Source organism: Triturus cristatus, chromosome 7, assembly GCF_964204655.1.
Source record: "Triturus cristatus chromosome 7, aTriCri1.1, whole genome shotgun sequence".
Taxonomy (NCBI): domain Eukaryota; kingdom Metazoa; phylum Chordata; class Amphibia; order Caudata; family Salamandridae; genus Triturus; species Triturus cristatus.
The window spans coordinates 999,232,223-999,246,126 of NC_140590.1; the positions used below are offsets into that span (position 1 = coordinate 999,232,223).

General features: G+C 43.9%; 1 protein-coding gene across 5 annotated transcripts in view; it reads right to left on the reverse strand.

Annotated features, from left to right (window-relative positions):
- The window catches only part of FNIP1 (folliculin interacting protein 1), a 343,332-nt gene that overhangs the window by 246,668 nt on the left and 82,760 nt on the right, over window positions 1-13,904 (reverse strand). Inside the window, exon 1 of one of the 5 annotated variants that reach the window (XM_085618037.1) lies at window positions 11,256-11,393. The exons of the other annotated variants lie outside the window; for them this stretch is intronic. Within the exon in view, the coding sequence (XP_085474163.1) occupies window positions 11,256-11,266 (11 nt within the window). The 5' untranslated portion in view covers window positions 11,267-11,393. Of the gene's footprint in view, window positions 1-11,255; window positions 11,394-13,904 lie in introns of those variants that run through there. 5 annotated transcript variants of the gene reach the window in all.

Genomic DNA, 13,904 nt, shown 5'->3' on the forward strand with positions numbered 1-13,904 from the left:
GGAGGAGGGCTCCTTCTATCACACGGTACGGCTCTGTGTTTCATTATCCCGTTCTTGGAGAGGGGTGCTGTCCTGCCTATCCGAGGTGTTGGGTTGGGATCTTCCCGCAGACCCTAAGCTGACACTCCTGCACGTCATGGCTGATATTGGAGGAAACATATATAAGAGGCACCTGCTACTGTTGGGCCTCACGCTGGCCAAGAGGGACGTGGCCCGGGCATGGAAGGCTCCAGTGGCTCCCTCTCTGAACGTGTAGAAGAGGGGTCTGGACTTTAGCATGGGTTTGGAGCTCCCCATATTTGCAGCCAGGGGGTGTCCACGTAAACATTATAAGATATGGAAGCGTTGGGCAGCTTACAGGGGTATCCCCCTGGAGCCAGTCCCGGAGGAGCGAGAAGAGGGGTCCCTTTAGTTCCCCTGGGGAGGAAGGGCTTAATCTGGGCCCGGGGTCGGAACTGTCTAGTCTATGCTCATACAGGATGTTGCTTGTTGGTCATGGTTTGGTGCGGTCGTGGGGGGATCCGGGAGTTGGTGGTGGGGGGGTCTGTTTTTTATATGAAGTGCATCTTCAAGTATTTTACTAATGTAAAACGTCAATGATATTATGTTTGTACTGCTTCGGCAGGTACCTCTGGGATTTCAGGGGTCTGCAATCTAGTGTTTATTGACGAATAAAAACTATTAAAAAAAAAAACATTGTAAAATGTATCATCCTGTCCTTACTTTCATTATAAAAATGACGTTAGAATAGAGAGGATATCTTGTACTTTCTTTTTTGCTGACGAAGACGACGGTGACGCTACGTAACTGCTGCGTTCCTGAATCTTTGACAGACTGAATGCTGCCCAATTTCTTGATGAACTGAGGACTTCCTAAAATGTATGGGCACTGATCGATGCTTGCATGTCTCTGGTCCTTGACCCAATCTTTGGGACTGTAACGTGCTGCATGAAGAACTTTCGAATTCTGACTGACGACTACATTTGATGACTTAGAGGATGACCGATAGCCAGATTAGGTAAATATGGTGTTCTGTGATTTGCGTAAAGACTAATAAATTTACTAGGTGGAACTAAATTCTTGCATTAATTAGATAAACAAAATATTGATTAACAAGCAAATGTGTTTTGGTCGTTTATTGAGAGAGGATAGATCAGGATCTCGAGTGTGTTTTAGCAGGACTAAATCACCCTACCAATCCAACTAAATGATCCATTGATCATGTGGGAAGAGTATCTTAATGTTTAGGTTTACGATGTGTAGCTATAAGGATATTAGTGTATAAATGTGTAAATAATTTTCTCTCTATAGGTTATAAGGTATTCCTTTCATGTCAGCGCTTGGAACATTCATCTCTCCTGTAAGTGTAGACCAGTGAGAAGTGAAGAGTGAATGTTGGTGTTATGGGCCCCACCAATGATTGAATGAGTGAATGTGTTAACATGATGTCTGGTCTGTGATGAAGGGAGGATATTTGGTACGGTTTTGTATTGATTCCCGTTACCGAGGTTTCCGCGCTGCAACACATGCATGCACCATCCAAGAACCAAGCCGGTTAGCCTGGTCAGTGCTTATTCCATTCAGCTGGGGTTGTTCTATCCTTGCTAGTGGTACTGGCCAATGTATCCCCTTTGGATATGCAATGGGAAGAAGCAGGAGAAAAATGGCAGATATGCATTCACAATGAACCCATGGGGCTAAATATATAGGCAAGTACTTACATATTTAAGACAAATCGGAAGGACTAGGACACTACTCAGTCCTACCAATGTGATAAACAGCAACTGCTTCTTCCCTGACTGGAGAAATAACCAACCACAAGTCCCCAAGGACTCCAGATTATATAGCTGCAAAAACCAAAGTACCCGTTTCTGTACCTGCTTTATATTGCTTTGTAATAGCCAGGTGATAAATATCTGCAAATAATATGGCGAGAGTCGCAAACAAGCTGATGAACTGAAAGTAGAAAGGAGAAAAGATGTATGGGTGAGGGATGTGTGATGGATTCTCCCCCATCACAGAGCAACCCGACCACTCCAACATGGCGGCCGATGGGACCCCTACCGGAGGCGGACTCTACGTTCCAGTAGAACAAGCCGGAACATCCTTGCCGGTGAGCCCACGGGGTGGGGCCGAGAGACTGGCTTTATGGCCGTGGACAGTATGAGGAGTGGGAGAGAACATGAGGAAGGACGGAAGACATGGAACAACCAGAAGACGAGGACAAGACCTACCTACAGTTTGGAGAAGCCGGGGAGCAGATGCAGGCCAGAAGCACGCCTCAGCATGAAGAGGACCGCACCAAGGTTGACCGCTCAAGGAACAATGCCCATGAGTCCGATGCTCCAGCGAGGGAAGCGGAGGCTGCGATTCCCCTCCCCACGGCCCAGGAGAGTCGTGGGTTCAGGCAATGCCTGGGTTTTTTTCATTTAGGGGTTAGTGGGCGGGATACAGGGCATCTCACCCTGAGTCACCACGACACCTCTTCTGCACTTAGGTACCTCACAGAAGTAGAACACGGGTGACAGGAGCACTATACCTTCCCTTTAATTACTGCTAGGACAGCGGCCTGTCACAATGTTCTTTTATTCTTTCCGGTTCCCTCACGAGCAGAAGAACGGAGACTTCCCTTAGAAGAAGAACCAGACCTGGAGCGAATATCAGCAAAACAGCCTCCCTATAGTGAAAGGGATATACCCATGAAGTAATGGGATAAGAGTAAAATAAAACAAAACCCTTCCTCATACTACCACACTCGTTTCTTGTGTTACTGCAGTGGGAGGGACAGTGGGCACCCGGCGCGGCCAAGCCCTCACAGGATTCTAATTATAATGCGGAATAAGGAGGAAATGTGGTGTTGCCGTGCGTCAGCGAACAAACTGAAAGTCCGTGGCATATCCGAGCTTACAAGCAAGTTTCTGTCAAGTATCCTAAGTTTCTGCTTGAACAATAACAGGAACCAAGCTGACTCCGCTTGTGATATAGAATTCCTACTACTAAGACACTTTAATTTTATATTACAAACATATTAACTAGCTTGGCTGCTCATAGGCAGGATATGATGTTTTAGTATTTCACTAAAGCTACATATTTAATGTGTAACTCCAAAACCTGAGAGAGTTACTAAAAAGTACTATGACTTTCTTAGCATCAGCAAGGCACTCCTGAAAAAACATGAACAGCACTAGCCAGCCAAATAAGAACACCAGCTAGCTAAACAGTCAAGTATTGGGTTGTAAATGAGAATGACCGAAGGGAGATGCAATCAAGGGTTTGAGCTACTAAATATTAGAAACGAAAAAGCCTACTGACAGGCGTATCTTACAAGAAGCTAAACATTGACATTTTGAACAGAAAATAGCACTAAAATTTCTGAAGCTAAAGGTTCAAGGCAAGTGAGGCCGCCTTAAGTCCTGCATTCACTGTCTGTTATCCATCTCATGAGAACTACAGGGATCTAATTTTTGGGAGTAAGGCGAAGCACCTTCAATAATCAATAATGACTGAAACCGTAACCACATTGTCTTCAAACTGAAAGATGGGACTTGTAGATAGACTTCCCATCCTAAAAGTAGACTTCCCATCCTAAAAGTATAAGTGTGCTGCTCAAATCTTCACATTCCCAACGATATGCCCTCCTTCCAGTATAGATATAGTGAAATAAAACTGTGGGCCATCCAAAACAGGGGTGTGTGCTCACTGAGGATCTTCAACAAGAGCAAAGATTGAGTTATCTCACAATACACTTGGGACCCAGAGGGGGGAAAGACAGTATCGGTGGATGATAAAGCCATGCAGAATCTTATTCTGTGTAAAAGCACCCGGCATCATGACTACCTACCTCCCTCGGAGTTCTACCTATCTACTTATTTTTGAAAAAATACCTTTCTGGTTCAATTCTGCCCCTTCGCTCCATACAAGTACTGAAACCATTCTGGCATTCCTCACTTGAGATCAGGGAGCATTGACAGCACTCATTACGTTTCTGTTAGCTGGACATAACTTCTGTCACAACAGAGCCACCTTTGACCAACTTCCCTCAGGTCTGTATAGACTGGAGGGAATGAGGGTGCAGCCTTGTTGCTTCAAATCTGCAGTGACCCAGGAAAGGTAGACTAAATTTACCAGTCATAATATAGCTTGCACAGCCTTCTCTGAACACAGAAGAGAAACATGGGAGATCAGGAACCGAAACCTCTCTGTAACTTCTATACTAAAACAAGCATTTGCAAAGCCAATAGATCTCACTTTTGAGACTTGTTGGCTTTGTCTATGGCTTTTAGCCAGGCTGTACAGCTTTCACGATGCCGTGCAGCATGGCTAAATATACCAAAAAAAAGCCACCAGAGACCTGCTTGCGTCAATTTGTAGGCACACACAAGACTCATGAGCGTCTACAAACTGATGTAGCCATTTATTTTTAGTTTAATTTATCAATCTGAGTTGGAAAAGTAAATAAAAACGGGAAAAAAGCACAAATTCATTCTTTTGTTTTTTTTAAAGCGTGGGTCGGGGAGCAACACAGATGGTGTGGGAAAGGAGAGAGCAATGTAGAGGGTGCAGGTGGGGTCCGACAAAGTGGGGAGAAGAAGAAACTGACAACATAGGAATATGTGGGTGGGTGGAGCAACAGGGAGGGCAGTAGGGAGGAGACGTAAAGGGTAAGAGAGCAATGTGGAACACCTGGGGGACATGCACACAGACATGAAAGCAATTGAGAAGGACACAGAGGCAAGTGCAACATGAAGGGGGTAAGGGAGAAGCGCATGGAAAACAGTGAGCAACACAGAGAGCAAGGGTTGAGAAGTACATGAGGGAGCCAGCTGGAAAAACATGCCTTCTAATGAAGCGTTTACCCAAAAAGAAAAATGTAGTGCTTGAAATGCAAGCAGTGGAAGTGTGGAAGCAAGCGATAAAGTAAAGAGGCTATACTCCATGGGTGGGACCAACAGAAGATTGGCAAGATGGGACACGAACAGGAGGCAGGCAAACGAGTGACAGGAAAGCTAGCCAATAGTAAACAATGGATTGGCTCCAAGCCCCTATATGTGCTTGGGAAACTCCCAATATGTCTTTCACAACCAGGAAGCTGTGCTGTATGGTAGACATGACCTAAAAAAAAAGATGGGAATGGAATGAGCTAAGGAGTGTACAATGCTCAGAGGTCGCAGTAGTGAACACAACCCAGACTTAAGGAGGGGGACAGGGTGTTAGACTGTTCAGGGGTGCAGCCCCCCTCCTCGAAGACATGTGACAGCGTGTTTGCCCCCTAATCTTCATGTGCTACTTCTGCAGCAGGATCACAACTCAAGAGACAATAATGTAAAGTCATTCAGAATTTAATCTGAGCCAGTTGTTGCAGGTAGGGCCCACCAGCACTAATTTTTGGGTTCTGGCACTTATTGTATTACTCTCATTAGACTTTCACCCACAACAAAAGAGAAAAACACGAAAAGGGGAAAGATGGGGCAAGAGAAAGATGGAAAAACTGTAAGAAAGAAACAAAGCAATGATAAAAATAAACTTGAAAGAGTAAGATAGAGGGGCAGGGAGGGGCTGGAGGATGAAGGAGGCATGTAGTGGAATCCATGATTGTGGAAGAACAAGGACAAGAGCGGATGAGGGCTTGAGTAGAGAGCACCCTGCATTGCAAACATGTTTCAACGCCTCGTCCAGGGGCATAAGCGCTATATAAACGCAATTACAATTTAAATATATTGAAGGACAGAAGATCATAAGTACTCAGTCTCGGTAACACGGAATATGAATATAGAGATTTATGGGAGGAGAGTCAGGGCGGGTTGTGGGATGGTCTGCGAATATGGGGGGTCTTGGGGACCACAGGAGAGCTGCTGGTGCCTGGAGACCATATGAGGTCCCCTGGTTTATTGGGGGTTAACCCTTCAGGACCACTGGAGGACAGCATAGAACTCGGGGAGAGAGAACTTAGCCTTAACAATATGTGCATAAATAGAAGCAGAGGAGGGCAGTTGTCGACCTGAAAGACAGTGAGAGGGAGAAATCAGGCTTGAGAATAACTAAACAACAAGCACTGGCAAAGTTAATAGGATTCTCCTTCTGAGCAAAAATTAGGAGTGTGTGGGTGCAGATGTGGTAGCAGGCAATGAAATCATAGGAGCAGTCTGAAGGAACCCCTCTGCTGCACATTAAAGAAGAGGTCCGGCTGGAGAAGTAGGGAGCTGCAAGAAGGGTCACCCCAGGGGCGCATGAGAGGAGGGGCCTGGTGGGAGATTGAACAGTGAGCAGTGGGCGCTGCACGCAAGGATGCATATTAGAGGAGTGGCTTACTTTCACAGCAGACAGTATAGCCACTGGACTACAGATTAACGACCAGATGCTGACTTGACTTCCTTGCGATTGTTGTTTTAGGCACTCTTTCCGTGTTGCCCAATCCCTGTACCTTTTAAAACTGGTTGCTAAAAAAATATTAGGCGCTAGTTAGCATTTAGCGCTTCTTTAAAAAAATGGGCAGTTACTTTTCCTTATAATAAAACGCCTCTTGCCATCACAGTGCGTTCTATGCTGATGTTTGTCATTTCGTTTTGTCAACAGGTGTTTTCTGAATGATAGCCGGAGAAGGCACAGTTTAGGATTTCAAAGCTGTGGAAAATGTGCAAGCGCAGGTTGAGCAGGCGAGTAAGCTATATATAAAACATGTGCTACTTGCAACAGCACAAATGTGATAAAGGTAAACTAACCTGTTTACTTCTTTGCCTCTCCTTATGTTACTTACTTCGAGCACCTGCCAAGGGTTAAATCATATTACCACGCAGCTCCACTGCTAACAGTACAAGCACTGCACAAACCTGCTCATTTGCCCTGCGGTACCACATTAAAGAATGCTGTAGGCCCCCTAGCAATGCTTATATTTAGTCATAATTAACAACTATATATCTTTCGAGCAAATACAAACAGGGAGACGACTTTTCAATGCCATCCTTCTTTAAATATGTGAATTACCAAAAAAAAAAAAAAAAAAAGAGGTTCTCCAACTAAGAGGTCAGTAGTTAAGCTTCATAAAAGACAGGCAAACTGAAATTTTCAATTATATCCAACGTAGGACAGACCTATTTCTATGTAAACCGTCTTAACAAGTAGTCAGGCCAAACAGCTTTTCTACTATTAAGAAGCTTTCCAAGCATACAATCGTGGAGAATGACCAACGAAGTAAGAATCCTGGATTAATTGATAATGAGCAGATTAGAGGATGTATTTTTATTCCTGAAACACAACCTGGTGGGAAACACAACACTATACAACCTCATCACGATCGATGAACGAGACTGGATTCACTACTAGTGCAACATAACCTGGTGCTGTTTCAGTGTCCATAGATGCAAAAGGGTTTAACAAACTATTTCCCCATTGGTGGATTAGCCCATGTAGTCTTTGAACCCCAAGATGATATAGCAACCAAAACTTCTATTATAGCAACCTTCAAATCTCAGTTAAGAGCACAACTCTTCTATAGATAGAAAAAAACACCATAAAATAAAGCACTAAATAAAGACACACACTAAAAACCGCCTCAAGCATGGTTTTTAAAACGCAATTTTGCTTTATGCATACAGCTGGTGTTACCGTACTCGGCGCAACACGAGTGGCGGCGTCCGGCACATTGAAAGTCTGACTTTGAGCTTTTGGAGACGGGACATACCGAGCTCCCTGGACATTTATAGGAATACGAAATTGGGACGGCGCCATGACTGAAACCCTTTGAGAGTTGGAAATATCACCACGAATCGAAGGTTTTCTACTGAGAAGATATAGCCTTGAAAAAGTCGCGGGATAACCTCCCTGTATGCGACGAAACACATGTTGGCTGTTGGAGGGTGGTTGAAGATCTACGCTATTAAACAACTGAGCAGAGAGAAAAAAGAATCTTGTTTATTTTATATTAATTGTGCTGATTAATTACACTGCTTAATTGAAAAGTTTTACGTATACTCGATGTGTGCTGGGGAGTGCTAGTTGATTCAGGATGAAGTCCGGACCTTTGGAGTGATGGGAATGGGCTGGAGGGGGGCAGAGTGCAGATGGCTGTTAAAAGAAAATTGCTGTGTTTTATTGTTGACAGTGGAGTGGGTGATGGGGGGTATGTACATGCAGGTCTTTCCTTTTTTCCTTCTAACATTATTACTCATTGTATGGTTGTGTGTTGGCCCATCAGGCCTTTATTATTGTACGCATTGAAAAATAAATAAAATGCGTTTTAAAAAAAAAATTCTTCACATAATTTAGGAGAAGGGAAACAAATTCTAATCAAAATGGAATACCAGTTTCAATATGTTAAAGATTTTACTTAACATTAAAATACAGAAAAATTTTGCCATTCCCTTAATTTACTACATGTTTGTTGTGGCAATAAAACGACAGCCCTCCAAAACCAGGTTAGGAAAGCCATCTACACTGAGCTCCACTGCAGTAACGTAACTGCACGTTCACCTTCAAGACCTCTGTTGGAATTGAGCCGTCAGCCATTTGACATTTACTGCGACCTGGATAGCTCCCAGCTTAGCTCATGGAGATTTAGGCAAATCTCTTTTGAGCTCAGCGACTGAACATAATGGAACAATGTAGTTGCAAAAAATGGATAGGGATTTCAAAGTACACGCAAAAAGCTGCGCCCTTGCTGTGCCGAGGTCAGACTACACAACATCCCTATTGAATATCTAAAAATTGTCCGAATTTGAACGCTGGACGGGATGGACAGTTTAGTTCAAAGGGATTTGGCTACAGAATGGTAACATTAAATAGGTCACTTTAATCTGCAAAGGTTGGATAGCAGGATGCATACATTTGTGTACCAGGCCGGTGTCTAGGCCATTCCTCTGTTGCCCAGCAGCTGAATCATAGATCCGAGGTTACTTTAATCTGAAAATACTTTAAGAATGCTTTGTTGTATAGCTAATAGCTCTAAAATGTAAGAGTACAGTTCAGCTGTGCCAAGTCAGGGGACGAAAATATCTCCCTGTAGAGTTCATCTACCTGGGTTCCTGGCAATATGGCATTTTGAAATATGACCGCTAGTCTTCAAAGCAATCCTAATAAGGCATGTTGAATCCTATATTTTATAAGTGTATAACATTCCCCATATCATTATGCCTAGGTGTTCTGGTGCTAGTGGCAACAATTCAGGAGTAGAAAATAATCTAAAAGGACAAGAACAGAACTTGAAAGTATCACAGCAGGATCCCATTCACTACTAAAGCTCTTTGCACCCTCTGGTACTGTCGAAGGGATTCAGATGTGGTAAGCTTTTTCTGAATGGATAGCAAATGTGAGATTCCGCCTCGCTGCAAGGACAAAAAAAACACCCTAAACGCAAGAATAAAAATGAATGTCAATCCCATTCATTAAACATGTACACTTTTCAACTGTATAGTAACTGAGTGAGCAAAGAAAGCAATGTGATAATGCAAGCCCCTGTTGCCTGTCTGGGTAAGGCCTGCGTGGCCAAAGGTCATTTCCACATGTTAAATCGTTAAGAGTCACAAGATGAGGAAGAAAGGACTGGAGAGAAGCTGAAGGACGAAGAAGGCGAACAAGGCATGGAGCATATTATGTTGTGCCACGTTGGGTACTGCCAAGAGTCCTTGGTGGCCGAACGACTCTTGAAAGTATGAAAAGGGACTAATGAATTAGCAGAGCGGTGGGAATGAGAGGGACGAGGAGGGAAATCATGCTTGATCATTATAGTTGCTTTGATATAGTTTATGCTCCCAATCCAAAAGGCCATTCAAATGGGCTGATGTGTAATAAGAGAGCGGAAGGACTAAACAGGGAGGAAAATATTTTTATTGTTGTTATATGCACGTGTTTAATACACAATCTGCCATTGGTATAGTACTGCAGCTCTTTTCATTAGCTTTTGGCTAGCTTCACACGTGGATCAAAGGTTTTCAACACATAACAGAATCTGATTTGGTTCGTGGAGATGCATATTTAACAGAGTGAACAATAATGCATACATTTTAGGTGAATGTGTCACCATTAAGGAATTTAGATCATGTTAAGTGCATAGTTGCCATATGGAACTGGTAAAACAAGTTACTTATATGGTGCTTAATAACAGCATTCAGACAGTCTCTAAGTACTACCAATGTTTGTCACTTGTTATTTTAAGAGTGTTTACATTGCATATTGAAATAATTTCCATGTCCTGATCTACTTGCGGAATCGGAGCACGTTTTACAATTCTAGTACTCTTGTAGATCGGAGTTAAAGTCGTCTTTTTATGTTTGTTATGGCTGTCTCTCACATCATGCAGATACGAGTCATTTTGGAGAACGGCTGGCATATGGGAACAGAGACAATAGCAAAGTGATTGCATAGAATCACACAATCTTTAGAAGTGGGGAGCCTCTGAATAAAATTCTGGTTATTAGATAGGACAGCCACAATTATCTCACAAAGCATCTACATTAAAATAGTTACAAATTTAAAAAAAAGTAACTTGGGGTGTTCAATAAAATAGGACGCAGCAGGTCCAATGCGTACATAAAACATTTGGTGTGGGAGCACTCAAATAACTGGATGGCCAGATTGTATTAATGGTACATTCTGCCGCCTTTTTATTGACCTTGTTGTCGTGCAATGAAAAGGATCTTAAAATACAATCAAAGAGATGGCAACAGCTAGATTAAAACAACCTAAACGACAGCTATTTTAATCATTTCAAATGTTAACACTAACCTTTATTGGAAAACATCTGCATACACAACTTACTACATTCCATTTTGTAAAACTGCACAGCGCCAACGGTATTTGACAGAAGGAGATGAAGGTTGCATAAAGTATATGAATTCAAAGATATATAAGTATATAATGAAATTAAAGGATCGTTTAGAAACCCATAGCACTGCAAAAGGACATGGTTAGGTTTAAAATTGAACATGTATGGGATAAATATGCATTTATTATCCTTAGCAAAATAAGGGCCAGGGAATAGGTTCCGTGTGTTGGAAGGAAAAATAAAAGGCCCCACTGATGAAAAAGAATTAGCATTTACGACAATGCCGCGTTTATGGCGTGATACACAGAAGGCATCTTTCAGAAGTCACGCTGATCGCATGATATATTAAAAACAAGTAAACTTTAGGAAGGGATTATTTGAAGACACTATCATTTAGCATATACTTTAGGAGTATTTTTCCAGCAGTAGTCCACCCATTTACCCCTGCCGAAGGCATGAACTAACCAGCCAGTTAATTTACAGTAAGGATCTGCTGTACCTGGGTACCATGCTTGTTCCCCTTTTCCAAGGTCTCCGTAAAAGAAGCCTACGAGCCTGTGTGGTTGCCAGCCGGGGTTAATTATAGCATTGAGCCATATTCATCCACAAACCACAAGACTGTCAGGTGACCTGCTGACGGGTCCGAGTTGAACACCAAAGGGCTCGCCATGCTGCAATACAACCTGCTCCGCCCTCACCAAAGCGAGCGGCCGAACAGCCCCTTGGCGCGAAGATCCATCGAGCTACCCGGCCCTAGCAGCTCACACACAGCCAGCAAACTGTCCGTGACAGGCCTGCTAAAACACCCAGCATACTCGCGAAGGTAAACGGGGCCAGTCCCCCCCTCCGTGGCTGCCTCGGCCAGGGCTTCACTGCCGGGAATGAGCGAGCCATCGAAAAACACACACACACTGGCTTCGTCAGTTCGGGGAGCCTGCCTGTGGCACCTCAATTTATCCTCGCCCCGGAGAATCCGATACGGGCTCAACCTCCTGACCGCGCGCCTCTGGCAAGTAGAGCTGTCGTGCTGCAGCTCCCGGCTCCAAATTTGTCAGGCATTCAGGCTGATGCCCTCCGGGAGGGGGGCCGCGGCGTCGTGTCAAACCCCCTCCCTCCTCCCCCCCTCGTGGTGGCATTCTTGGGAGCTGCGGGATGCCGGAGCTCAGCCCCGCTGACGGGCAGCGGCAGACAAGTGGCAGCGCAGGCACTAACAGCCATCATGTGACTGCGAGCTGTCAGCTCAAGCCACCCAGATCTGCACTAAACAAGGCAGCCCGAGCCTGCCACCGCTGCTCTCCACGCACCTACGTGCAGCATCATTTCAGCACTCCCCAAATTAAGACGCTGGGGGGCATCGTTTAGAGCGTGTCAACAACTAGTGCGCGCGCGTAGTAGGTGTCATTCCCTCAGCCGGCTCAGCTGCACTAATACCCCGCGTCTCTCGATTATATTTAAATCGTCGTGCGTTTCTATTTAAATCTTTTGTAAGTTGTACAACAATGAAAACTTTGCTTGGAAATATACTATTTGAGGTCATTTACATTTCTACCAAAATATATTGACTGCGTTACTGGATACAGCTGTAGCCTCGGGGGGGGGGGGGGGGGGGGGCAGAAAGTAATACCAATAACAAGCAGGCGTTTTATTGTGGGCTGGCTATGGACGTTATTTGATGCTTGATCAAAGCCTTTTTTGGGGTACAAACAGGCAATGGCACTGCTAAGAAGCGTGAGCGGTTCAATGTGTTTATTCGCGGTTCAATGTGTTTATTCTCGGCTCAATTTTCCTCGTTTTTAAATGCGGTCATACGTCAAAATAAACGCTGTTTGCACTCCCCCGACCCCTTCCTCCGGCTGGACCGAGCCAGCTGATACGGAAAGCAGAGGCAGACACGGCCTTGCACTCAAACACAGTTCACTCCATTTCACATGTAGACTGCATGCAGCCAAGAGGTTCTCTTCGCTGAAGCAGGCTGCTACAAAACGAAGGAATATTGATGCACAGATCAGATCCCACCACTCCAAATGCTCGTGGGAACAGAGGTACCCTAAAATCGAAACCACCAGACACAAAGACGTGTCGTTTATGGACTACAATTGCAGTTGAGCCAGTTACACAGCCGCTGCAGAGTCGGACATTACAAAGATAGCGAATGAAGATGGACTGCATAGTATTCAAAGTATATACAACACAACGTAGTTCTCAGAATGTAACATTAAAGTAAACATTTGAAACATTCGGAACGTGATAAGTCAAAACTATTGAGAGGGCTTTTTGTTAGGCTCTTGAATAACATATTTAGATTGAAATGTACATGTTTTGATCTGCTTTATATATCAAGGTCCATCGGTTCAACGCAGGCGCGCACGCCCATTGGGCTCAAAGGGCTTCACAGGTCTTAAAACGACCATGTACTTGTTTACGAGGCTTTGTTGTTCTTTCACCCCTTCTTAGAGCCCCTGCATCTTCACTCTGCCGACTGCCGGAAGAAGTATTGGATCCCCAGATCTGTTTAGTTTAACTTATTTACCTCACTATTTTTAATTTTGCTTTCATGCCATTCACTTATTCAAGTACTTCAGACACACAAACCCTGTGGTCAAATTAGTCCATGTTGTATGGGCGAAGCACACATCAAATCCCAAGGAAGTATGAGAATGGTGTGAAGGATTCCAATAGGCAAAAAGCCAGTTGTTGATCTTCAATCTAAGTGTGACAATAATGCCCACCTCATTTCATTACCTATAAATAATCAAAATACGAAATGCGTGTTGGCTGTTCATTTCTTAACATGGCTTAATACTGTAATGCTTGTACCACTATTTGCCTTATTTTGTGTTACTACTTGCTTACAATTGGAAGTGTGCTCCTGCCACTCTTGTTTTTACTATCAATTGAGAGCCCTACTTTCCTGGGTCCCACATACACCGCCTGGGGTGACAGGGTGTTTCCTTAGGATTGACAGAGTACCCTATATCGGCCTAGGAAACCGAATTCGTATATCGGACTGCTTTGCCTCCAGTAAAACGGAGCACAATTTTTGGGACTGTGCAACTGGTTAATTCACCTTTACATTTGTAATAGTAGGCTCAGCACACAAAGGTCAAATGCCTCACTAGGTCAAAGTACATTCTCAAATTCCTTTGAA